Here is a 27,836-nt window from a genome sequence, read left to right as displayed (position 1 = left end):
AACTATTGACGTTAATGGCACCTCTACACTAAGCTGTCTCAATGGCCACCTACCCATCCACTACTAAAAAGCATCTCATTTCCACCTAAAATTTTTCTAACTTACATTTTTGGCTCTTCTGAAAGAGGCTCAGTAATACCAGATATATAATTATAGCCCTTAAAAAAAAAAAAAGATGCTATTTTGCTAAATTCAGTAGGTTGACCTCTTCAAATTCCTAATTATAAAGCATGGGTCCAGCCCTGTCTGTATTTTGTTGTTCTCTTTCAACTCCTTCCAATTTTTAAACATCATCTCATACAGTGTGGACATAGGGCTCAGAGGCAGGATTATTGCAGTCATTTCATCAGTGCTGACGAAATGGTGTTGAGAAGAAAGTTCCATAACATGTGCCAGATGGTTAACATAGGTGGCTAAAAGTTGCTTTTGCCATCCCAGTCTTTCCACAAGAAAATCAGCCTTTCTTGTGTCACTCGGTGCTACCTCAGAACCCCTTTGCCCAGGTAGCAATGATCTGTGATCCAAAACAACATTGAAGGAGAATGAGACTTTCCATCTCTGACTCCAGGGCACCTGTCTTGGTCCTACTACAAACAGAACCAGAATGTTTCTGCGACTGAAAAATGCAAGACAATTACTCCTCCCACAAGTACTTCAATATTTTGGATTTTTTTTTTTTGAGGGTAGCATCAAATTGTATTTTGTCCTGACATTATCAGTTCTCAGTTTTTTAATTAAAAAAAATGCTCATTTTATCTGAGTTTTGCTGCTCCATTCCACAACTTTGTGATTATTACTTCCATTATGTTCAGAATGACACTTGCAATCATACTCAAGCAGCATGACTATAGTTACTGGCTAGACTGCTTGTAGATGATGCCTTTTCTTGTATACTAAAAGACTTTACAGGAAATTTCTAGGCACTGAAATATAGCTATTTAAAGCTACCTTGTTCCTAACGTTATTTTGGATTTGGCCAACTTGCATTGTCCCAAATACTACTCTGGGACAGGCTAAGGATCACTCCCATGGTCTTTGGAGAGCATGGGAGACAAATGTTTTGAACGCAGTCCTTAGCGCCATACCAATGGTATGTTTACTTGAGTAATACAGAGATAGCCGTAGTGTCTAGCAAAAGCAATAGTGACTTTGCAACAAAACAGGGTATTTTAGAGACAAAATGTCTTTGCATAAATCTTCTAGTTTATAAATAAGTCATAAGGATAAGATAACATTTGTTTAAACAGGTTGTGAGCCCTCCAGTGGTGCAGTCTGTGTTCTGCATTGTGGATGCCAGCCAAAACCCACCCGAGAAGCAGTGTATACAAAACTAAGCCTGGCAAGCTGTTGTTTATTGAGTAATTATGGTTGTTAGGTCAGCTTGTGCTGCGTAGTTTTCCTATGCAGCTATTGCTGCAAAAGGAGCAAGATACAAATTTTTGCATCTCTGTATTGCCTAGCTTTGCAATAAAGTTTCAAGCCATGGATTTGCAACCACGCTATATACAGAAAATCAGAACTGCTTTGCCATGATCAGAGTGGAGCAAAGGCTCCCGGGCACGCTTGACACATTGAATCTGCTCATCTGCCCACAAGTCCTATTTACCACCAAAGTTTTGATCTTTTCTTCCTGCAGGCATCTCAGCTGAAGCACCACGCTACACACTCGGTTCAGAGCCAGGGGCTGGGGAAATGAATCACACAGTGCTGCTGCATTTGCCAACAAATGAAAGAGGTATAAAGCAGAAAGCCTGAGATGGAAGAGGAAATTACAGATCTATTTGTGGTGGAGACTATTGAGAACAAGACCTCAGAAGTCATTGCAAAGCAAGAGGATGATTGTTGTGGTTGGACCGCAATTGGTCCTGGTCTTTCCCCTGGTGTGCCTGCTTGAATTTCTCTCTTTCCATATACCTTAAGTAGAGGATTCCTACAGCTCCAGCTGATGACAGTGCAGCAAGTAGAAGTTTCAGCAAACAGTAAGTAGCCTTACTCTTTCCTTACTCCTAGAAGGCCTCTGCAGACACATGCATACACATGCTCCATTCAGAGACTGTTTTGCTAACTTCTCTGAATGCTCATACATCTGAAAGGCAAACTATCCTTTCAACATCGAGCAGGTTAGTGTAAGTCTGCCAAACACTGTTGATTCCCTTCTAGTTATGCTTTTAAGAAAACACATTTGTTGAAAAAGTAGGTTTATTTCCTACATATATGCTCTCCTTATCCCATTGGATTTATCTTTAGATAAAAGGATAATATTTAGGAAGATACATGTTGAAATATTGGCAGGACACCACTGGTTTGTTCTGCTTATGGCAAAGACATATCATCTGCATGCCTTGTGCTGGAAAGAAGCGTCAATGCAAAACATCTGGATACCATGCTTCACTTTCAGAACCACCACTATGTCCACAGAATAAACACCAAAATATCTACAATAGCAGGACATGAATGTATGCAGATAAGTGCTTTCTTCCCCTCAAGTCAGACAGATAAATCACTGCTGTTTAACAGCAGAGCTCATTTCCCTCTGCATCATATTGTACTGCCTGTTGGGCAGGCTGAGACTGAATTCTTCCATCAGACCCATAGGGAGATCATGATACAGATGGCTACAGATCCACAGGTACCTCCTACTCTCCTTCTAAGGGCCTATGTAGAGTAAAATTTTGCTTCCCGCCTCCCTTATGCACCAAGGGAGGGGATGTGTTTCAGCAGGGAGATGCAGCTCAGCAGAGGCAGGTGCCAAGTTCTCCTGGTTTTCATCTCACCAAGCTCTTGGCTCAGCTGTCACCTTTAAGACTTCTTTTTTAAAGTGTTGACAGCGATTCTAGTAGCGCTCAGGAGGGCCCCAAGGAAAGTTACAATGTGCTGAAAGGGAGGCAGGCTGCTTTCCCGGCGCTACCTTTAGCATGGCTTCCTAGGAAGTTCACACTGTTTGCCCATTTCTATGCAAGTTCTTTGTCCTCAGCAGTGTCCCAGCTGCAGCCAAAATTGACAAATAAACTCATGAGACCTCATGAGTGTTTCATGAAAACCATTTGCCAGTAAATGAGGAAGACCAAAATGAATGCCGTTGCAATGAGCTGTTCAGCTCATTGCGTGCCAGTTAGCCAGCCCACATGGATGTGCTGGCCAGTCAGCTGGTATATCCAGGGACTCAAGTCAGACACGGTATAAACTTTCTTGTCTCATCTGTAAGACGAAGACATTGGAGAGAAAGGCTTAGGGCTTGGCATAGAAGACGCTAGAGAGATGGACTAGTCCATATATTCCATGGCCACAGTTTTTTATCAAGTCCAAAAGAGATTGAATTCCCCACCTTTGTGTTGGACTGTCACATTTTCTGAAATAACCCACAGTCAGCATACGGGTGGATGATCCATCACTGTCAGCCAACCCAAAGGTGGACAAGAAAGAGCCTGGGTTTGGTCTTACAGAACCTTCTTACAGGGTATTACTTTCCATTTTCCCTTAAGTCAGGTGGTTTTTTCATTCACAGAGGATTGGACCATTAAAATTGTGGGTCAGTAAAGTATTAATGCAGTGGAAAAAAAAGGCCATAATATACACATACACCTGATAAAACACAACTTCATGCATTAGTATTGTTTACTCACACTTGCCCTCCTATCTACTACCTCCTTCTGTTGATATTCTCATCCTTTCTTCTTGACCAACATCTACTTTCACTCATCTGTAAACACCTTTCTGGCCCTCTTCTGTACACTCTGCATTCCCAGGATCTTTGTACAGTCCCTGCTACAGCTCTCTGTGCCGTCTTTCAAAGCTTTTGATAAACCAATATGTGGTCTTCCCAATGCCTGCACAGAGAGGGCATGTGTATACTGCAGAGTTACCAATGAGTGCCTGAGCTCTTTGTATCTCATTGTTGCAGGTCATTTACAGTTGGTATTATTACAAACCACAGATGCTAAGAATAATAATGATCAGTACTAGCCCTGAGCTACAGGTTGGAGCAAGCTTTGATTGAGAACATTGAGAAGTGATGGTTTTTAGTAATTGAATGACAAAAGAGAGTTTGTGATCTGCTTACAAGTCTAAGAATAACTCAGTTTTGTAGAAAGTCATTGATAATGTCCAACAAAATGAGAACGAAAACTTTGGGTGCAAGAGTTGTTTTATGATTAAGTGTTATGAATTCTGTTACAAACTTTTTCCATTATACCACTTGAATTTCTCAATGTCTGCTTAGAAAGGCTTCAAAGGAAATGTTACTAAAACACAGTTGTCACAGTTTCTCTCTGTCACCAGAAGAGTAGCTCAGGGCAGCTTCCTGCATTACTTTAACCATGCAGACACAGGGTTTGAGGTTTTTCTGACTTTAAAAATATACTTGTGGCTACCTTGATAACCGTAGACAAACAAACAACCAATCAACCTACTACCAGAACAGTCCAAACTTTCAGAGGGACTTGGGTGTTTTACATACAGGAAACAAAGGAACTGGTACAAGGTCTTTGACTAAGGCGAAAACAGCTACCTTGAGAGCTAAAAGAAACCTTGTGAGCATTCCTCATTCATCTCTTCCCTTGATCACAATAATATCCTGTGGTCATCCCCATTTCTGCTTTCATGCTAACCCAGAAGTGCCATTTTTTGAGTCTCTCCATCGACTTCCTACTGCTTTGTCTCCTACTACTTTGTTGTTTCCATTGAGTTTGAGATTTTTTTTACCATGCTTGCTATGCTCGGATGTGGAAACAGGGTAGACACTGTTTAGATAGCAGGACTCCATTGATGTGGAAGTGCCTTGGAGAGCTGTTCTCAGCTGTTTGCAGTAGCAGAACTACTTGCAGTCACACTTCATCAGAGCCAGACACTTGTGATGACGTGCTGCATTCAATGAGCTCAGTGCTATTAACAGTTTTACAATATTCTAGCCCATCAGGAAGGGTTTTGTCTGAACTGTGTCCCTTTGAGTTTGCTCTGGGAGACCAAGAATGAATCTTGGCCTGCAAAGAGTGATAGCTATAGACTCTCACAGAGAAAAAAAAATATCCTGGATGCTCTAGAGCAGCTGCGTGCACACAAATCATGTAACTTATTCTGGCCAGAAACGCAGGCTTAGAGAGCATTTTCTACTTATAATAGCAGTCCAGCTGTGCCTGGAAAGCTATGGAAGAGCAACAGAAATGAAGAAACCTTTGAAACATAATTCTCAGAAGTGGAGAGAATTCACTTCAAGCTAAGTATTTGAAAACCGCAGATGATGTGCACGATTCTAGCAAGGATGTCATGCAAGCCAGAAGACTGGCAGAAGCCTCTGTCTGCAAGCTACATTCTTCTGAACAGCACTGCAACCAGGAAAGCTTGAAATATCTGGGAAAAGAGATTATTTCACTAACCTCCCTTTCCTCACAGAATCAGAAGGGATAAGGCAATGCAAGATGGGACTTACTTAGATGAACTAAACAGAATAAGATGAGGAAAAATAAGGAGAACTGCTATGTTTCGCTGCAAAACTTTCCATGTAACACATGCAGAGATCATCTCTTTGTTCATTTCTGGACAGATATAAAAAAAATTGGGACTGTTTGCCAAAGACTTCAAACAAAATCTGCAGTTCTGCCACAAGGACCCATTATTAGCATCTTCCTCCAGGGAGGAATTTATTTGCTGCTGTGTAAAAGCTGGTCTGACATTTCAGCCACTCCTCTTCTGCTGTCTTCAAAACACGCAGCACGCAAGGAGAATGAGGTCTGGTTGTTAGATCTTGTAAGCAGAAGCTACCTAGATCTTTTCTGGAAAATTACTGGTTCTCATGAGTTTTTGTTCATCATTACCCCTTTGGAATAGGCTCTGTCTTCCATGCCTCAAATGATTTCCCTTTCCTCCTGCAAATCTCTCCCTATGTATCAGCTTTCATGTGCTTTCCTACAATAGTATCCCCCAAGAAGCCATTTGCTCCCATCTTTGCCTTGATCTTTAAGCATATAGAGGGTGCCAACTAAATAGAGCAAATGCCTCACTGGGATCCAGCACATTCCCATGCACTGTGCCATGAACACCTGTGGTACTGCCTAAATAATACAACAGCAGGAGAAAATTCAGTCCCAGGCATGAATCTTGGCTGCGTTCAAAGCCCTAATTATTCCACGGTGTGTGAAAGGGCCTTGGTGTGAGAGTAATTATGATTTATATTTATTTTCACATGGAAAAGACTGAAAGAAGACATCAAGGAAAGAACACCTATATCCCCAGTGTCCCTAGAATTATGACAAGTATTTTGGTATCCTTGGAAATAACAGTTCTAGCATAGGGTAGGCTTTCAGGTTTATAATTTCATCGGCTGCTCCTGCCTCAGACCAAGCCAATCAGTGAACAGCAGAGGCTGTGAACGTGACACAGCATTGTGCACCAACTCCTGAGCTTCTCTGAGGCAAGGGCTGCTAAACCACATCAAACCAGCATCAAGCCTAACCAAAAAAAGATCATCTGATTAGGGCATCCTCCAGGAAAACATCTTGATTTAAAGGTTTTGGCTGATTGAGAATTCTCCATGAACCCTCAAGAGCATGACTATCTCAGTGCTCCTTCAGAAGTGCCTGTCCCTTCCCACGCCTTATTATGCTTGGCCTGGACTTGACACCTAACAATGAGCAGTTAATGCAGATGGGGTGCAACCCATCATGCAGTCTCTGAGTGAGATCTCTCTTAAACTTTGCTTCTTAATCTGGGTTAATGTGTCCCTTTAAAATTTTTATTGCAAGACTTGGTCTTCTAATAACCCAGCACCACATCCGTGAATAAACTTTCAAATGAGAGTAAATAGTTTTACTCTCATAGGAAAAACAACAGGAAATTGTGCAATGGCACAACGAAGCAATGATGGCCTGAAGCCTTGCCTCTCTCCTCCTGAGGTGCCTGGAATGCTGCAGTCCAGCTCTAAGTAAGCTGAATATATATATATAATTACACTACTTACCTTAATAGGACTGCATGCAGGAAAAGTACATCTCTGCATCTCAGCAGATAGATAACAAATCTCTGTCTTTGCAAATGTGGGAGTTATTTGCATCTACACAGGTTTTCAGATCTGAACAACATAAAAAATACTGGCTTCTCCACTGTTACCTCAACAACATTTAAAATACCACTTCAGCTAACACAGAGAGATTATTTACACCTAGGAATCATACCTTGTTTTTGCCCTCGATGATGGCTGTTCGCTCAATGATGCTCTGGATCCTGTTTCCTATGTTGCTCCCAGTTTTCAGGTTGAAAGATCCATCAGTGTGAGAGCAAAAGCCACGCCTGAAAGGAAAAAAAAAAAAAAAGGGAGAGAGATTTCATTGATAAATCACAGCATGCATAAGCAAAAACTGTTCTTCTAGGAACAAAAATCATCTGAGGAAATTGCATGTGTTGCCATCAGCAGGCAAGGACAACTACATTCCACAAAGTCTTGATGCTCAAAGCCAGATCATTGGCTTTATTTCCACAGGTGCTCCCAGAACACTGAATTTTTGTAGTCAGTGTTAACATTTCATCCACTATGGACCGAGAGGTCAGCATTTGCAATTGCAGCCTAATTATAGGACTATGTGAATCCTATAATTACGACTCCACTGCTCCTAACTTGTCAGTCATTATCATGGTTAAGGCTTGGCTTCAAACTTGAGTTTGTATTGTTTTCAGTTCTAAGCTTAAGACAACATGCATCTGTTTCAAGATCCATTCCATGATGTATTGGTTGCTATTTGTGCTCTTGCAGCCCCAAAAGCCAACAGTATCCTGGGCTGCATCAAAAGAGGACTGGCCAAAAAGAAAAGGGAAGGGATTGTCTCCTTCTACTCTGCCCTTATGAGGTTCCATCTGGAGTACTGTGTCCAAGCCTGGGGTGTCCTATTCAAGAAGGATGCAGAGCTGTTGGAATCAGTCCAAGAGGAGGACATGAAGAAGATCAGAGGGCTGGAGCACCTCTCCTATAAAGAAAGGTTGAGGGACTTGGGGCTATTCAGTTTGGAGAAGAAAAGGCTCTGGCAAGACCTCGTTGTGGCCTTCCAGTCTTGAAGGGAGCTTAAAAGCAGGAGGTAGACCAACATTTTACACAGTCTGATAGTGACAGGACAAGGGGGAATGAAACTAAAAGAGGAGAGATTTAGGTTAGATGATAGGAAGAAATTTTTTAGAGGCATTGGCACTGATTGCCCAGAGAAGCTGTGGATGCCCCATCCCTGGAGGCATTCAGGGCCAGGTTGGATGGGTACATGTGTAACCTAATCTGGTGGCTGGCAGTTCTACACATGGCAGGGCGGTTGGAAATAGATGATCTTAAGGTCCTCTCCAACCTAAGCCATGATTCTATGATTTAACTATGTGTAGGTTTTTATCATTATCCTGAAAAATAATGTATTTTCTCAGTTTTGTTTGTTTTCTGCCCCATCCCTGGATGCATTCAAGGCCAGGCTGGATGTGGCTCTGGGCAGCCTGGTCTGGTGGTTGGTGACCCTGAACACAGCAGGGAGGTGAAAATTGTATGATTGTTGTGGTCCTTTTCAACCCAGGCCATTCTACAATTCTAAGATTCTATGATTCTATGAATTTCTTTTTTCTTTTTCTTTGCGCAGTGAAATGGCATATAATCAGAACACTCAGGTGTGGTTGTGGTAGAGTTAACATGTTTCCCAAAGCCTAACTCAGTACACATGTAAACAAACACATAGGAATGGTTCTTACATTCTGTCCATCCCTATTCTTTGAGGATATTGAGTTTTGCTTTTCATCCAACATTTAGATATTGCTTCTTCAATATGAGTATCAACAGAGGAGTTAAACTGTCCATCAGGGCCAAGCTCTCTCAAACAGTGTTTCTCTGGATTTCCCTCCATATGACAGACAACGAGTACAGTATCCATAATCAAGTAGTTCCGATGTGTGGTGAAAGGCACTGCATCACAGCAACTGATGCAATCCTGACTAAAGAATGAGGTTTATTTCCTTTCAGTCAATTATGTAGTTTGGTTGAACTTTTGTGTTGTTTACAGTATCAGTAACACAAAGACTTTACTCGCTGTCTTTAATCGTGCAGCATTGAGTCAAATCGACCACCGTCTAAGCAGATACTGCAGCTTAAAGAAAAAATGACATGTAAACTAACTTAGGATATAATCATTAGCACAAATATATGATTGTATGCCCAAATTCCTTAATATGCATTGAGAGCCTCAATGAGCTAAAAAAGCCAAAAACCAGGAGCAGGACATGGTCATCCACGCATGGAGAAAGAACAAGGAGCAATAGCATGGGAAGGAAGCCCGAGCTACATAGCCACTTCTTCAGGTTTTGGTTTGAAGGCCAACTCCTAATACATGGTTGTTGAGGCCAGGGTGGATGGAAGAGAGCTGCATTAGGACAGCTGATGTATTCAAAAGAAGAAAAAAAAAAAAGAACAAAAAAAACCCTTGACATTTACTCAGAAAAGTGGTTGCCATTTACTTTGCACATTTAATTAAGGGCACATCCTTGTGACTGGGCAATTCCTGTACAGGCAGAGATTCATTTAATTTCATTCTTACTCAATTCATCCTAAGTCCTTTAAAAATGTTATTCCTCTGAAACAAGTGGAATTGGTTTGTTCCCCCAGAGAATTAACTTGTTTCTTTGTTATAATCTTGAGCAGTTGTGCTTTTTAGAATAAAAGTTCTCGCTGAGTCCCTTTTCAGTAAACAACAGAAAGAAGGTGTAATGCATGCTCAGAAACCGCATATGTATCTCCAAAAGGCATTTCCAATCTATTTTCTTGCAGCTCTACATCCATAAGCTTAGTTATTACTATACACTTCCTTGAGAAGGACTACACATATGTATTTAGGTTGCAGAATCTGAGGGATGAGGGCAGTGTAATGCCTTTGCCAACACCTAGCACAATGGGGTGCTGATTACTCATTAATACCATAGTACAAACCACCATCATAATTACAATAACATCACAATTACAAGAAAAACACACATGTACAACACTAGGTAAAGTATTAGCCCTGGAGGCACATACATGAGCTCCACTGCCTTCACATACCACATTATCTGCTGACTGCGACATTAACGCAATTATAGCAGAAAATCAAATGCACTTAATAGCGGTTGTCCTCAGATTTAATAAAGAAGGAGTTGGAATCCAGCTGTGAGCACATTACATGGCAGCACACGGCATGCAGCAGGAGATGCTCTGCATTCTGCCACTTCACCCCACGTTCTGCTGGCTCAGCACGCCTCTGCAAATCAGCTGCAGCACAGCTGCCAGGCAGAGCCTGGGATAAGAATCAGCCTCATTCCTCTGGATGCAGAAACAGATGCTTTCCCTCCTCAGCTGCCAAATGCTTTCACTGTAACCTCAAATGCTGTAGCATGGCTGAAGGCTCCCGCACAGGTTCCGTGGGTTATTACTCTGCCATCCTTCCTCTCCTTGCTGCCAGTGGTGCCATACAAAGCACTGCTTGAGATTAATGGGCAGAGATGGGTCTGGGGTAAATGGGAGAAATGAGGAGCCCTGTGTCATCTCCCAACAACAGGCATTCGTAACCGAGAGGGAAAAGGCTCTGTGAACTCAGATGTGATCATCAAATCGAATGTTCGTGTTCAGTACAGACGCTTGGAAAGGAGAAGCAAGAGGGAAAAGATAAAATTGCACTCTGATCAGGACCAAAATATCAAATTATCTTCCAGTTAATTAGTTGATTTTCATGTTGTGCATCATCACACAAATCAGTTATGCATTTTTATGTCTTGTAAAGAAATTATAAGTTACACCGAACTATTGACTCAACAAAACTGCAAGGGTTTCCTGCTTGTAGCAAAACCTGGTGTTATTTGCAAGGAAACCCTAGCAAACTTTGAAGCTCTTAGTCCAGATATCCCCATGTTCCTGATGTGTTTTGCTGCCGGGATAAACTTCATTGCTTTGCATCTTCAGGAAAGTTAGCAGCAGGGTTACCATGAGGTTAATGAGAAAGCACACAGTGTGCACAAAGGCTGATAAGCCGATATCTGCCAGCACGTTTCTGAGCAGCTCTTACACCTGTTTTCCTTCTACACACTCATGCTTTGTAGCTAGATATAGCTCTGCACATAGAGAGACTGTATATAAGAGATGCTAATGGGATACAAAGCATACAAAGGTACGCTTATAAACATTGTGTAAGCTCAGATCAAGGCAATCCTGTTCTGCGTACTGCTCTGAGTGCCCTGCTATCCTAGCTAAGTGGTTTCTGATATGTGCCTGTGTGCATGCTTGCATGTGCATTCCCAGTGTACATGGCTAAGGTGGAGCCGGGGGGGCTCAGGAGGGGATGCCAGGCACAGGACGAGCTCCAAGGGCTGCCAAGCAGTGCATGCATATCTCCTTCTCTGGGAGGACAGAGGGGGTTTGTGCAACCGGAAGCAATCTGGGTTTTAAAAAATGTCTGTGATGTGTGCTGCTGGCACCAAGAGGGGCCGGGAGAAGTGGCCGGGGGGAGGGGAGCCAGCCTGCTGCTCAAGAATACATCAAGCCTTGAGGAAGCAGAGTGTGCCATGTTTGAAGATGCAAAGATAATCACAGTGCTGGGAACCGTCTTGTGTAGTGGAGGAAGCCAAACAACAAGAGGAAAGCAGCATATGCTCCTGATTTCGCACAGGAAGCTAACAGCACCTCCTGCCAAAGTGAGATAAGAAAACTCCCATGGCCTATTCTGGACAAGGCCATGGTTATCAACCTTAGCTTCACACTGTCCTCACTCTGCTCCGCAGCCCGCTCCCTTTCCTAATGAGTTTCAGAGCCCTCACCTCTATTAGCATACAGCATGCCAAGCACAATTGTGTGGTATATTTATAACCACTGATGGGGAAAAGTTTCCAGGGTAAGAGTGTACTTCATGTCATCTTGATATATTTCACTGGAATGGGACTACAAACCAGCTCCAAACTGAAGTCCTGCCTGTGAAACTACTGGTATCAGAATAAAAGTAGTTTTGCCTGCAGCAGAGCCCAGGAGCTAGGGTACAGGGCTTGTCTGATGATTACAGATGTGACTTTCTGCATGACAGAGTCCTACACAAAAGACCCAAGCCCAGCTTATGCTCAGACACATCCTCTTGTCCATACTGTAGACAGTGCCACAATGCTCAACAGTGCTCAACTGATGTCAAATATCAGCTTAAAAGCCTCAATCCCCATTTCAGTTGGAAAAATTACATTGTCAATTTTATCATTTCAGTTCCTCCCTCCTTAAGCCCTCCTACACCTTCACAGTCCTTCCCCAGTGTAAAATCCCATCCGGTTTCCTAACTATTCCTGTTGGCAAAGACACCATCAGCCTCCATCGCATGTCTATTTGTTGAGGTAGTATGTGGCAATTACATCTCTATTAGGAGCAAGAGGAAGGCATCCTGTAACCAACAGTAACTATTTTTGAGAGTGATTAATATGAAAAAAATGTTTTGTTTTGTTTTGTTTTCTCAGCACCTATCCCTCTATAGGGCAGCAATCAACTCTCTGCAGCGGCAGGGCGGCATTGTTACGAATCCAAGTTGGGCTGATACAGTCTTTCGAGATGCAGTGATGACAACACTACGTTCAAGACAGGAACTCTGGAAGTTCCTGGACTTGTAAAGAACATATAGGAACTGTTTCCCGCTTGGAGGTTATCAGAAGCATCTGAATGTCATAGGCCTTGCCTGCCCCGTGCCTTGGAACTTGGTGCCGTGCAACTGGTGGCAGTGGGTTGGTGTGGCCACACGTCCAGGGGAACACTGAGTCACAGTGAGGCCGGAAACAAGGGAGGGAAAAATAGTAACAAGGAGCACATATGGGCTGTGAAATGTGTTCTGGGGGAGGGGGAACATGCCCTGGCTCCCTGTCAGCTTTGGCTACAACGTGATAATGTGCTTGTCTCCATAGGACCTACAAGAGTTCCCACAGGACCTACAAGAGTTCCCATTTCTCCATCAAAAATAACTAATTCCAGGTTGAAATGCTGGTCAACTGCTTTGGGTGGGAACATCCCCAAGCATTAGGCTTAGTTGGAACCCTGGTGCAGTGCATAGTTGTCAAAGTGAGGACTGAGTTATTTTTGTAGGATGCTCTGTGTCAAAATTGAGGTGTTATTTAGAAGGAAAGATCATTCTTTAGGGAATACTCCAGATTTCCTTAATGTCCCATCCTCACAGTGAGAGGACCACAGAGTATCTTTGGTACTACTTCATTAGAAGCAGTGTGTATGGCACTCATGGCCTCACTGCATATCTCTATGGCTTTATGGAGAAGGAAAGTTTGCCAGTTGCACACTGCCTTTCCTGCTGTTAATCTACATGCAACTAGATTAATGCATGGTGCTTCCTTTTCACAGTCATTTACAAACCTTATGGCTTGTCCTGAACTACTCCAGGGCACTGCCATAGAAAGATGGTTGATCAAAGGAAACACAGAAATCAGCAGCAGTCCCACCTATCCCACCCTTCACTCCTTCATCAGCTCATGCTTGCATTCCCATAGGAAAAAAAGCACTTGAGACCCTTGAGCATTCAGTATTTGGAAGTAGTTTTTCTGCTTTTTTTGTTTTTTGTTTTTTGCACATCCGGATGTGATCTGAAATTTTCTCACCTTGAGTTTCTTATCAGATAATTATATTTTGCTTCTTGACCTCTGTTTCCTGCTTCACACTGCTTAGAGGTTTTCATGGACACAGAATATGGACACATTTTAGCCAATCCTTCCTTCCTTCCTTGCCCACCTCCTTTCCCTCCTTGTTAGGCTGCAATCATTCTCACTCCCATGTGGTCATTGTGACTCAGCCCCCACTTTCTCTTGCCAGCCATGTCCTCCCCAGAGGAGCTGCACACTGTCTGGAACTACAGAATTTCCCAAGGATGGGGTTTTTACAAACCTAGAACTTCTTTCTGAGAAATGGTGCTTGATTTTAATTGTTTGTGGCAGTACTGAAAGGAAGAGATCTCCTCCAATTTGAACAAGCAGTCAAAAACCTAAAGGGAAAGACCGTGACACATCTACACACAGTGTCAATCTGCTTTTACTCTTTCAGATCTTTCTGGAATAAGCTATTTTCTACGTACAAGACACTCCTAACAGCTCACTCAACTCGGAGGCGTACCTTCATGCCTTTACCCTTCCAAGATCCAGGTCTATCCAACACCTTCCTTCTTATAATACTGAAATTCCCTTCCTTTTCTTTGCTGTCCTGACTGGATCTTCCTCAATCTATAAAGGAGCAATTCCTTTTTAATCTATTTACACCATCCTTAATTCTCTCTGCCTTGCTGACAAGCTGGAAGCACAGTGAACACTCTTTCAATTTTCCAGCAGTCAGCAGAGAAGATGAAAGGGCTAATGTTGCACTGAGGTTGTGTTTTTCAAGATAGATTGTTTACAGCCTCACTGCAAGTAGGAGTCTGAAAGGAGCTCTGGGCTGACTGGAGACAGAGACTGGAAGTGGAGGCAGAAAACAAGGGATGAGAAAGAATGGAGGGAAACATTTTTAAGGAGAGAGGGGAGTTGATTAGAGGGAAAACAGGAAGAGAAAACACTGACAGACGTGGACATAAGACCAAGGATCCTTCTACCCCATATCCTGTCTCAACAATGACCATAAGCAGATGGTTGGGGATGAGTAAGAACAGGACTAACTTCAGATACTTCCTCCCAGTACTCCCCCAGTCACCAATTAGTATCAGCTCAAGAACTTCCTGCAAGTGAGGCCATTTCTGCACTTAAGTATGTCCCAGTGGATTTCTCTTCTAGGGCTTTAAGCAATCTCCTTTTGAAACTAGTCAAACTTTTAGCACCCACAAAACCCTTTAGCAAGGAGTCTCACAAATCTGCAACCCACAGAATAGACGAACATCTCCTTTTCATTTTGAATTGCAGTCCTACTAGTTTCATTTCATGGTCTCTACTCCTTGAACTGGAAAAGAAATACACATCTAGTCCCCAGAAATCTGTGTCCTTCATGAGTCTGAAAATCTCTGTTGTACAGCTCACAGGTCATCTATTTTTTCAGGCCACAAAGCCCTGACTTCCCTCCTTACTCATCCCTAAAACACTCCTCTCATTCCCTGAAATTCCTTTGATTCTATTTGTTGCCCTTCTTGGTGTATCTCCCTGTTTGGATGCATCCTTTTAGATGAAAGGATCAAAACTGATCTTACTATAAAGAGATGTCAGTACGTAATGAATTTACGAGGAGTTATCATGACACACTCAGTTTTGTTCTATTCTACATAGGTCACAGCAAAACTAATGCCTCCTACTTATTTCTATGAAAACTAGAGCAGCTACAAAGAGCAAAATAACACTATTTGGTAAGGAAAATTCTCAGCTACAAAGCACTGTTTTTCAACACAATCACTATCATTAGCTGTGTATTTTCACCAGCAATGAACAACAGCCTGCCTGCTGTGCTCATAAAAATCTGCACTAGTGGAGGTGATCCACTGTTGCCATCACCACAGTGAAAAGCACCATTCACAGTCTCACCACATTGTTGGGTTTCCATAAACGCTCAGTGAGTGCTGATGAATGTCAATGGGTGCCATTTTTTTCCCAATGGAGGAATCCCATGACACAGCTTTGCTTCATATGCACGACCACCAACATCCACCTCTGATGTCATGGGCCAACATAATAAAATACTTTTGGAGCAAACCTTGTACACTCCTGGTAATTTTTAAGCTTGATTTGTTTTTTGAGCTGCTCCTCATTGCCATTGCTTGCACAAACGCATGTATCACAGTATATCAGTAATGATCAGACAATGGTTCATCATTTTACATGAGAAAGTGGGAAAGTTTTCTGCTATGCGCATCACACACATTTATCTTCAGTGAACTTCATCTGGCACTTTATCAGCCAGATACTCAAACTCATACCATTCTGCATTTCTCTGCAATCAGCTGCTATCATCAAAGATCTGAATTACTTAGTATCATCAGCAAGCTCTGTCACCTCCTCACCACCATTTCCAGGTTATTTCTGTACATGTTGACAAGCACAGACCCAAGCACCAGCTCTGAAACACTTCACTGGTCACCTCCCTACATGGCAAGAACAGGCTCTTCCCTCCTAACCTCTGCTTCCTATTTTTTAACTGAATATTTTTCTTTCTGACATGATCTTACCTCATACAGCATGTCTCTCCAAAGCCTTCTGCAAAGAGTTTTTGAAAGGAATAGACATAAAAGGAAAAAGGATGCTAGTTGAAGTTTGTATATTTTTGTAAAAGGTGTCCAATAATAGCACTCCATTTATAATCACTCCTGAGCACACACAGTTTGACCCTAGGCCTTACTGGCCAAGAGCCCCTGCTCGGACAGAAGAACATTTCTGGCTGTAGGGTGAGATGTACTTCTCTGCCCCATGGAGAGTTAAATATCAAGCAATAAGCAACCACCTGCATGACCAACATCTTCCTTTAGGATAGGTGTCAGACCATCCTCAGCAAAGCCAAGAGGTCATGCTGTGAAGGAAAAGATACTGGGGAAAAAAGAAATGACTGACAAGAAGGTAGGCGAGACAGGGTTTAAAACAGGACATGAAGCAGAGCATCTGGAAGTTACTGTAGTCCTTATATATTAGGTTTGATTCATTACCAGTTAAAAAAATTACTTAAGAAAGATAATGCTAAAATATTTTCTATTAGACTTTGAACATTTTAATTTAAAGCGATCTGAAAATTAGCAATACCAGAATTGGAAAGCTTAATCTTCTGGTTCAACTATAATCCACGATAAAGCCTTTGAGAGCATTTACAGCTTGCAAAGTAAATTCATCAGTGCATCCACTACAGCACCCTTGAGACAGACTGTGGCAAACTGTACTGCATGAATCATATGTATTTATCAGGCTTATTTATTCATATGTGTATGCCTGGGCTGATTCACATGGCGTTTTGTAAGTAAAATATTTTAAAAGATATTTTCCAAAATATTGACTGAGGACACGGAAGCTGTCCTACCAGCTCTTTGCAAACACAAATAAGCTCTGGCTTTTGGCTCATAGAGGAAGTGGAGAATGTGATGCTTCAGTGAAAAATATAGTTGGTCTGAGACAGATCAGACTCTATTCTACTCCTTTCAACCTCAAGCTCTTTGCAAGTCTGTGGTGCAACAGTGTACTCTTGTTTTCATTTCTCTGCATTTTTCAGAAAGAAAAGTGAAAATGAAACAGCTTGATTTTTACTTTCACACATCCATCCATTTCCACAGCCGCAGACAAACAAAGGAATAGTAGGCATACTTCTTGATGTACCCATTGTAAGTATCTTTACCAGATCACTGCAAGAGGACTTTCTTGCAGTAGGGAATGGAAGGCACAAAGGTCTCAGCCAGCGTGAATTTAGAGCTGAGGATCTGGCCAAGTGTCAAAGTAAACAAAGGCATTTTTACACTACCTGTTTATTAATGGCATCTGACCTACTTTCACGAGCACTAAGGACTCAGACTTCCCATTCCCGAAAATAGAAGGTGGCATGGTGAACAAAAACATTTGCTGTGGACAAACTAATGGGCATCAATGTTTGCAGACATCCACAATTAAATTTGGGTGGTTCAGTACATTTCTAATTAAGTACAATTAACATTTGTGCATTTTACATACCTCGCTGATGTTCCAAACCTAGTTTCCCCTGATAATCTATCCAAGCACATTCTAATCATTCTGCCTTTCAGTCCTTTATTAATGCCCTGACATAAACAATGCAGAAATGCAATTAGACTGCTATGCACACATGTCCCACTTCCTCTTTCACTGAAGCTGGTGGGAGTCAGGCCATGCACTTTTGTGATGACAGTTCCAAGCACTCTATCTCCATGCAGGTACCAGCTTTCCTGATTATTTTCTTTTTTGTAGATATCTCCACAATGCCATTATAGTTTTCTTTTCCTTACGCACACACACAAAAATAGTAATTTTAAAAGCCCAGAGAGTTGCAATGGCAATGTCATAAATTTATAATCTGACATTTGATTTGAGGCTAACTGTAACTGATAGCTCGAGGAGAGAGGAAGGCAGCAAGGTGATGGGAGAGATGGAACACCCAAGATAAAATTGCACTGCTGCATCTGTCTGCACATTCTGGAGGGCTGATGGGTCAAGTCTTGGGCAGAGCACAGTGAAGGTCTCTCTGAAACCGCCTTCAGATGATACTGCACGAAAGCTGAGGAAGCCAGTGCTTACACTAAGCAATATCAATATCTCCCATGCCTTTTTTGGCAACCTCTGCCAAACTCTAAGATAAACACAAATCTGCTGATGAGATTCAGGTCAAGACCCATTCACATCAAGCATGTCTCCAGCATGAAGACACTCATTCCGCAGCCTCAGAGTGGATGGGTCATATAGGCAGAGATCAGCCTTGGTGGCTCCCGAGAACCTTGGCAAACCGTGCCCTGACTGCTCCTCCACAGAACTCTGCCAATAACCCAACCTCAGCAAAAACAAGGCCAGAAATACAGGAGCAGAGTGGCAGGAAAGAGGACAGAGAGGCTATTTAGGCAACAAATTAAGGATGGAGGTCATCAGAGTGCCTTCTGCTATATCCACTGAGCAGTGGATAGATTTATCTGCTGTATCTGCTGCCACTCTGGAGTAAGCTGACACTGGATAAGATGTTTCTTGGGAAAATGGCACTCATTTAAGAATGTCTATTCTTTCACTTTTTAATTGCATTTTAACTCATTCCAACTCTCCACTTTTGCCTGCCATATCTGAATTTGTTAGATCTGAATAACCTTTAAAAAAAACACCACAGAACTTTAATTTTTGCCCTAGACAGTTTTTCTTGACTCTTCTGTGCTTCCTTGCTAGGATATAAAATTAGAAGTTAATCTTTCCACCATCTAGCTAGCTACCTTCTAGTTAACAAAAGGTTATTTAATGGTAATAGAGTTGGCTAAGCAAAGTTATTTTAAAAGAAAAAGAATAAGATGGAATTTTAATGATGTTCTCAGTTTTCTGCATTCCAAAAGTTAAACTTGTCGAGCAATTTTACGACATTTTTTTTAATTTGCTACCAGGAAACAATGGGAACTGTTACATTTGGCTTGTCACCTGTTACTGGCCTGAAGAAGGTGTTATGCAGAGAGTTATGGAAATTGACTGTACTAATTACAAAGCATTGAAATATACCTGCACTTTGTTCTAATCAATTGAATCCACTGAGTTATTTTTGTGTTTTTGAAACAGAAAAACTGGAACAGCAACTGAAAGAAACAGACAGAGTACCTAATGGTTTCTATTAAGGAGACCAAAGGCAATGGTCATTCACAACTACAAATGTCTCCTGACATTTGCACTATGAGTCGTTCCCCGGCATTCAGTGATAATATCCCAGCAATGTAAAGTCAAGCATATATATTAATCTTGAAGCCAAAAGATCTGTGCACTGCAAGGTCTTTCAGCAACCAAATGTATATCCTCAGAGAGTGAGCTTTGTCCTTTGTCACGGGACCCAGAAATCAATACTCATGACAATCAATACTGCAATATGATGAATAATGGTAGCCTGCATTGGTTTATCAACTTAAGGTACTATTTTTTCACCTGCGCACAGAAATAGGCACTACCTGTGAGCACAAACAGAGCAACATTTTGTCCTTGGAAATCTAATACTGGGCAGATAAATCCAAAGCAGAGATGGGAGAACAAGACATAATTCTGATCTTCTGCACAAAGTACCTTCATCATTAATCTGTTGCTTAAGCAAGCATCACCTCACACAAGGAGAGAAAAGTGGCGAAAAAGGTGGAATTAAAGGGTTTTCCCATTCTTTAGGGAGAAGGCTTGTGCTGACCATGCCAGCTGCAAGGCTTCCTGTTCCCCTCCTGGAGTAGGAGACAAAATGTAATTATTCAGGTATTCCTACCATTTTGTGACACTTAATTGTCACCATATTTTTCACAGGGAGTCACTCCAGTCATCTTAGGCAAAACATTAAAGAATTCCAAACTGCTTCTTCAATGAGAGTTTGAAGGATAAGGAAGGGGAGAGTGCAAAAAGAATTGTCATAGAACAATAATGAAGGCCATTTGGAAACAAGACTGGAAACAGAGCCAATAGCTGATGTTTAAATTGCTACTTTTCTCCTTTGATCACCTGTTCAAACACATTTCTCATTAGGATTTAATGGAGTCTACAGTTTAGCATTTTATTAAATACTTGCTTGGGGATATTAATTTTTACTGCTGACGACATGGTCCGTGCTGCAGAGCTTGTTAACGGAAGGAAATATTTGACAGTGGAAGAGCCTCACTTCTACTCTCAAAGAAGAGTAAACTGTTTTACCACAGCCACACAGTGATTTCAGTCCAGAGTATGTATTAATATGCATAAACTCTTGCAAGAAATTAAAAGATTTAAAAAGTTCATATATACCTTTCACAGGGATTATGCTTAAAAGAAATAGCAATTTCTTTTACCTTACACCTCATACCTACAAGGCAAAATAAATAATTACTTGGAATTTTTGTGACCAGTGCTTCAAAGAGAACATAAAAGAGTGGGGAAGTGCTGCTCTTACCTGTCCTCGAAATTGAGAATTTCAGGTTTTACCTATTCTAGCAAAAGGAGAGATTGCTAGTGCCACCTCTTGGTGAGATGGGCACAGAAAGCCATTCATTTGCATTATCATTTGCAGTGAGATGTAACGGAAAATGCAGCATGTGCTCCCAAGAAGAGGTGACCAGCACTTACAGGTACCCTTAATATGAAATACAGTGATTTTCCTATTTCATTTTATCAGATGTCTTGTGTTTTTGCAGTTAAGTACCTATATCAATGTTTAAGCAGGTATGTATGTATATGTTTGGCTGGATTGACACTAAAACTCAATCCTTTGGAAGTGTTAAAGAATAAAGAAATTAAATCCCATGTAAAACGATCACCTTCAAATGAGACAGAAGATATTGAGTTCTTATCTTTCATTAGGTTCTTAAATATCTTTATTGTTCTATGCTCCAAATATATTGCATGTTTCAACTCTAAAATAGTAGCTTAATGCTACTGTTAGTGTTAATTGTTAAGACCGTGCCAGATGTTGGCATTCAGGAAGAGCTTTGGATAAATGAGTCAACATACAAACTTGTCATCAGACACAAAGTTCAAAAGAAAACTTAAATATAAAAGAGGATTTGTTAATCGGGTGCCACATCAGCATCGAATAAGCCTGTATGATGCCACTTATATTTTACCCTGTTGAAATATCATTTGGAGAATGAACTTATTGAACTGAACCTATGAGTCAATGTATCATAAGAAAGATGTGACCTTCATATAGAGAAGGTTTTAAAGAATGTTTCTGTTGAATTTCAAAAAAAAAAAACAACCCACACAGTGGAATCACTACATGATGACAAAAGCATGGAGAAAAGCAAGGAAGTTTTCTCCATGAGAAAGAATGTGCACTTAGCAAGACATTGCCTGCAAGGCTTACATCATAAAAATTAAAAAGCAATTATCACTTCTGAACACTGCACGCATGAATAGCAGTGAACTATAAATGAAAATAAGCAACAGCATGAAACAATGACTGCTCTCTATTCTCAAATAATGATGCAGAAAAAAACCCTGCATTGTTTCTGCATGTTTACTTAAAAATACATTGATTAAATACATATTTAGTTTACTAACTAAACAACAGTCACAGTGAGCTTTATTGTTAAGGTAGTCTTTAGGTAAAAATGGAAGGGAAGACTAAATATAAGTAAAGAAGCTTTCCTACCTTGTTTTAGAATGGTTTTGTCTACAGGGATACCACATCCATGTTATTTTTGGCGGAGGAATACCATACACGGTGCATGTCAGCACTTGTTTGCTGCTCAATAAATACAGATTTGGATCAGGGAATGATGACACAGCATTTTCATATATCTGCGGTTTCACTATAAGAAGTAAAAATTGGAAAGCAATTAAAAGCAGCTCGTTTCCAATGATCATGACAATACTGCATTCCTGCAGGGTGAGTAATCAAAAAAGTCCCCAGGAGAAGAAAGAAAAACAGCAGGACAAAGTCGTATCAGATGAGCAATTACTAACACATTTAAGTAATCAGGAACTAGCACATGACCGTGGAAGATAGAAGCCCTTCCAATGGAAACCAGTGTCCATTTGCTGATTTCAAGACGAGTCCTTCATCCCCACACCTCGGGCTTGGATTTGTGTTCATGAAAAAGTCCACTGCAACCTGGACCATGCAAGACGAACTGTTCAATGAGAGCTTAGAGTTTATGTTGACAAGTGTGGGAACAAGTGCAAACTCACCATTTACTTTAAGAGTGACTGTAAGATTCTTCGATAAGTTCCACTGTCGTAAGCTCAATATTATAGTGTAGTTCCCAGCATCTTCCTCAGCAACATCCTTGATGATTAATGAATAATTTTTAACCATGTACCGGGCACACTTTTCAGCAGCAGGCAACCCATCTTTTAACCTGTTCAGAAGAAGTCCAGTAATAAAATAATTGAAAAATAGAGGTGCTTTAACAGCCTATGTTTCTTCATTTCCAATTTTTTGATCTTTGGGCAAGGACAGAATTTACAAGCTTAGATTCTGTTTACCAGAATCTTACCAATCTAACATCTGGTTTACTTTCCCTTACAGATTGCTGATGTACAGCATTTCTACATGTTAAAATTGATAAGGATCCAATAGGGCTCTATAATATTTGAGAGTTTCTGAAAATTGGAACCATGTCTCTGAAGATCCCATCTTTCCCTGCTTGTGTTGTGTTGTCTAGAAGACAGCCATTTTGACTACAAGTCAGTCACACAAATAAATGTTGCATCACCCAGCACCAACCATTTCTTTTGGCTTCATTATACGTCCCAGGACAAAGTATTAGTGTAGCCTAAGCACAGCTGTGATTTTAGGAAGAGGAAGAGTAAGTAGATTAGATAAGCACTTAAGAATCAGATATCCTGCTATCATAGAGAATGTTTTTAAAGATAACAGAAAGTCAACACAGAAAGAGAGAAGTGTTACTTCACACACAGATTCCTGAATAAGCATTTTTATTCAATGTTTAAACATGGCAAAAAACACACTTTTGTAGGTTGTTGAATGAAGACTTATGTGATGTTAGTAGAAAAGTGCAGCCGCTTCACTGTGATCATGGGCTTAACTAGATTGATTCTTGTGTTCTAGTGTTTACAGAAAGCTCTTTCAGTCAATAGAGAAGCCCTAAAAAATGGTTCTAAGGATCATGAATTTAGGCATTTCACTGTACACATATTTCACAGAACTACAGAATGTTTGAGGCTGAAAGAACCTCTGAAGATTGCCTGTCCACCCCCTTGCTTAAGTCAAGATCATCAGGTTGTCCAGGACCATGGCCAGTCAGATTTTAAACATCTCATGAGATGGAGAATCTGCAGCCTCTCTGGACAACTTATTCTAGTGTTTTATCAGCTTCACAGTAATAAATAAATTAATACTCTTATGTTTAACTAGATTTTTTTTTCCCCAGAAGATTTAGATGTAAACATGCAATCAACAAGCCCAACCATTAAAAAACAGAAAACATCATATAAACGGCAAGTATCATCTTCACTTTCATCCATTAATTTTCCATGTGGAGCTGTAAATGCAGAGGGGATTGTAAAAATAAAACAAAATGTTTGGAACAAAAATAATTTCTGGCTGTGAGTAACATGAACTCTCACTGTTCGTGTATGTATGGTTTGTTTTCTTAATCATTCTTGTCATAGACTCTTTGTTAAAGTCAATGAATTGAGCCAGAGCTATTGCTATTTAAAATTATTTAAACAACAACAAAAAAACCCAAGCACCTTGAGATCACAAGTAGATAACATTGTTTTATAGAAAGGTGGTTAAGACAAAAAACTGTTTAAAAGATTCCTTAGCTCAGTAAACTTGAGCCAAAGTGAAAGCTCTGGTCACTAATGTAGACCTAAAACTGGCAGATTGCCATATAACAAAGCCCACTTCCACTGCCCTTCACATAGTCCATGGCTGTATGAATCAACTCATTATGTCTAAAAGGCAAATTCAGGTCTGCATGATGTAGGATGCACTGATTCAGTCAAGACCAGTAAATACAGCTTTAGACTGTCCACTGATTTTAGTAGGAGACGTATCCAGTGTATTTGAGGACCTAAACTTTAAACTTTCCAGGCATCCTATTTAGAACATGCATAATGGAGATGATGTTCTTTTAAATTCTTAAAACTCAGAAAGACCATGAAAAGTCCAATCAAAATCAACAATTATGTTGTCCCCATTTTATTGCCATTTTAAGGGGTTTTATTAGAATATTTTATCAACATATCATTTTTTCATTTAAGAAGAGATCTAGTGTATATGTTGGAAGTAATTGTTATCCTACCATGTAACCTCTGGAGAGGGAAATGCCTTCACTTTCATTGGCAAGCGATAGGACTTTCTTCCTGCTACAGCCTCCAGCATAGTTTTTCTTCGATGTTTCAAATTAATGAATCTCTTATCTTAAAGAAATAAAAGGAAAAGAGTGCACTCATGTTAATGATTTTCACCCTGAAAAAAAAGAGTTGCTCTTCCCACATGGCAACCAGCCCTCCTAAAGAGAAGAATATAAAAGAAACTGAGATACAATTCCCAAGCCATGATCTACATAGAAAAGATACACTCTTGTCAGATTCACATTATGCTTCAGTCAAAAAAAAAAAAAGAAAAATGTTCATGGTATACAGGAAGATGAACTAGATGAACAGATGATCTCTCCTCCCCTGAAGGCTGAGAATCAGTGGATGTTCCAAAATAAAATATTTGTTTGGAGAAGAATTAAGTGATCTTCAGAAAAACAGCAAAGGAAAAGACAGAAATTTTCTCTAGCATTGGTAAACAGTTGTTTCATCCAACAAACATATCTTTATCACTTCATTGGAACAACCTCAACTTGCTGGAATTCATTCTTTTCCAGTTGTATTGCCCCCTATTTCAAACTCTGATGAATTGGTGCATTTCATCGGAGGTGAAAAAACACAACATTTATAGAACACAATTTTTTTCCAAAATGCAATTAAACAAAATAAAATATATAAAATGTGAAAAAGAAATTGAGTGTCCTTTGACAGTATCCACAGTGCAATATTTACTCACATTATGGATTGGATATGGATATTGCGTATGTATTAAGTAAGCGCAATATTTAGTCACATTTACAGCACGCACTGAAAAGAACATTTTCAAGACAACTCAGTAGTTTAATTGCATAAGTCAGATTATACCTAAAGACACAACTCTGATTCAGCAAACCCTTATTCACATAGTCTTTTTCCAATGTGAGTATCCCATAGATGAGGCTGTTTACACAAATAAGAGTTTACAGGCTAGCTTCAACAGCCCCAGCTTCTCTGACTTGTTTCAGTTTTGCAAATGATTTAGCAGCTGTCTTCTCCATGTAGAGCCAGTGTGTCTGTTTCTTCTTCATGTTGCATAGGGAGCAGTGGAGCAAGTACTGTAGAAGAGGAACTGAACTGTCAGAACCGATTGAGAACAGGGTATCACAAGTCATGGCAGGAATGAGTGATCAAACTAAACTAATGCATCTACTGTCAGCAAGACAAAACAGTCATGGAACAAAAGGCGTTTATTTTCACTGGTCTCCCTTTTTTCTATCTATGATGGCCAGGCTAGAAATTTCTTTCCACTTTTTATCAAGATAAAAAGCTATTGTGTGACTGAACTTGGTAAGCAAGCATTCGCTATTTTACATATTCAAGGTATTTCTTACCATAAACTATGACTGTCGTGTTGACTAATTTGTTTGATGGTCCACTCTTCACATGGCAGGCATACTGGCCTTTATCAATATCACGAACTTTGTCAATAACAAGAATACTGTAAAAAACATTGGCTTCTCTATTCTTCTGGTCAATGCGCTGTGTTACAGAACCTCTTTTCATGGCCTGTTAAAGTAAAAATTAACATGAAAGAGCTGAATCAAATTTTCATGAACATTATGATTTTCAATTGGCTGTTCTACCACCAAGTTTTAAAACAATGTATATCCAGGCCCTTTTGCACAGGACGAACCTGAAAAGGTTGCCTAAAATTTCCAAAGAATCAACAATAAAAATAGAAAGTAACTTCATCTGGCAGTTCATTCTTACTTCCATTCAAGTTGTAGTAGCATCCAAACTCCTCCTTTCCAGATGAAGACCAACCCATCTGCACAGCCTGCCATAGAACTGTGCTCAGCTCCCCACTCTTCGCCCAGCATTGCTCATGAAAAACCCTGAGCTGGCACATGAAAGGCAGTACACAGCTTGGCAGACATATAGAAAATGAGGGCTTTAACACAAGAAGGGGAGAATTCTGGAAACGCTATAGATGGAAAAGTGACAGAGAAGATTTGGCAAAGGAGTAACAGGGTGGAATTGAAGATAATGCGAGGCTGAGGAGTTATTTCCTGCAACTCCCCCTCAGCCTTTGGCCTCAAAGTTTATTTAACCCAGGACATTGCTGTGGTCTTATAAACACCGAACACCCTTCAGTGACTGTCCAAATAAAACCCAAGCAGAGTTTCACAAGTGTGGTGCTACGCTAAGGCTTGGTAAGGCAATGGTGAACAAATCCAGTATATTTGGAGCATTTCTTTTTGCTAAGTTCTTTACTTCTGTGGAGAAAAAACGCCAAGGAAAATGCCTACAACATGCAAGAAATTATTGCATTAATCTTCCCTGCATAATGTATTCATAACTTTAGCTTGTGATTAGGCACAATGAGTGACATAATAAATGATCTTGACTTGAATCATCAGCATAAATCAAACTGACATGAAAGGAATGGGAGTTGTAAACCTTAAACTAATGTCAAATTTCTTATCAGCTTTACACAAACTCCTGGCAGTTATTCTATAAGTGACAAATATTTATGAGGATGCTCCCAACGTGATGGGAGGAGAAGTACATTCAAGATCATTCCTGTAGCTGTCAAAACAAGTGGATTGTTCATGTGACACTTAACAAATGAGATTTTGGCTAGCTAAATCAAAATATCTTTTCTAAACATGCCTGAGTCGGGTGCCTGACTGTCTGCCAGTCTTTGAAATGAATGTAAAGAAAGACAGCCTCAACGAAAACTTTCAGTCACAAGAGAGAGCCCCTGCCTGGGACTGAGTGATAAATTTCTATCATTTCCTCAGGTCGAAAAGAAGCTTCCAGGGATGAAAGAATTCTAGTGCTCACCCGTGATTATGCAATATAGTAGAGTACACTGTGTAAACATGTTTACTTATTCAATTAACCACCAGAAAGAAAAGAGGGGAAAAAAAATCTTAAAAGCCATGTCAGCAAGGGTCACAGAGATGGAATGCAAAACATGGCAAGCATTTTCAGGCAGAATTCTTCCTGGGATGCAAGATGCAGTATGATCTATGGGAACATCCCATTACTCCCTTTCAGCCCCAGCACTCACCTCCCCAGGATAAGTCCACGTCATTTGCACACGGGTGTTCCAGGCTGCCTTGACTGTGCAGTTGATTGCCAGGCTGTCTCCCTTCAGCAGCTTGACAAGGCGTGGGGTGCTCAACTTAATGTCAAAAATTGTGTTGGCTGCACATCATGAAGAAAAGGAGAATTCAGAAACATCCCCAGGGCAGAATGCCTTCCAAAAGAGGGAGAGCGGGGAAAGCCACTTACTCTCTCGGTGCGTTAGGTACTTCGTGCTATACTTGTGCCCACCAATGGTCGTCTCACAGCTCAGGAGCCCTATGAATCTGTAGGTTGCCTCAGGTATTCTGAAGCCTCTCATGTTGTCCCAGATTATCGTTTTGCCATCAGGAATTAGGGTTTCTCTGGGAATCTAAAAGTGGCAAGCACACATC

General features: G+C 40.7%; 1 protein-coding gene across 1 annotated transcript in view; it reads right to left on the bottom strand.

The window, feature by feature from the left end:
* The window catches only part of LOC104917577 (vascular endothelial growth factor receptor 1-like), a 51,832-nt gene that overhangs the window by 7,892 nt on the left and 16,104 nt on the right, over positions 1-27,836 (bottom strand). Inside the window, exons 5-11 of the mRNA XM_010728981.2 lie at positions 27,652-27,814; positions 27,428-27,564; positions 25,743-25,917; positions 24,357-24,474; positions 22,273-22,442; positions 21,734-21,893; positions 7,167-7,281 (exon numbers count right to left, since the gene is read on the bottom strand). Of these exons, the coding sequence (XP_010727283.1) occupies positions 7,167-7,281; positions 21,734-21,893; positions 22,273-22,442; positions 24,357-24,474; positions 25,743-25,917; positions 27,428-27,564; positions 27,652-27,814 (1,038 nt within the window). The remainder of the gene's footprint in view (positions 1-7,166; positions 7,282-21,733; positions 21,894-22,272; positions 22,443-24,356; positions 24,475-25,742; positions 25,918-27,427; positions 27,565-27,651; positions 27,815-27,836) is intronic.

The sequence above is a fragment of the Meleagris gallopavo genome, chromosome 1 (assembly GCF_000146605.3).
Source record: "Meleagris gallopavo isolate NT-WF06-2002-E0010 breed Aviagen turkey brand Nicholas breeding stock chromosome 1, Turkey_5.1, whole genome shotgun sequence".
NCBI lineage: Eukaryota > Metazoa > Chordata > Aves > Galliformes > Phasianidae > Meleagris > Meleagris gallopavo.
Note: the sequence above shows the minus strand (reverse complement) of the source record. Positions and strands in the feature narration are given on the sequence as shown.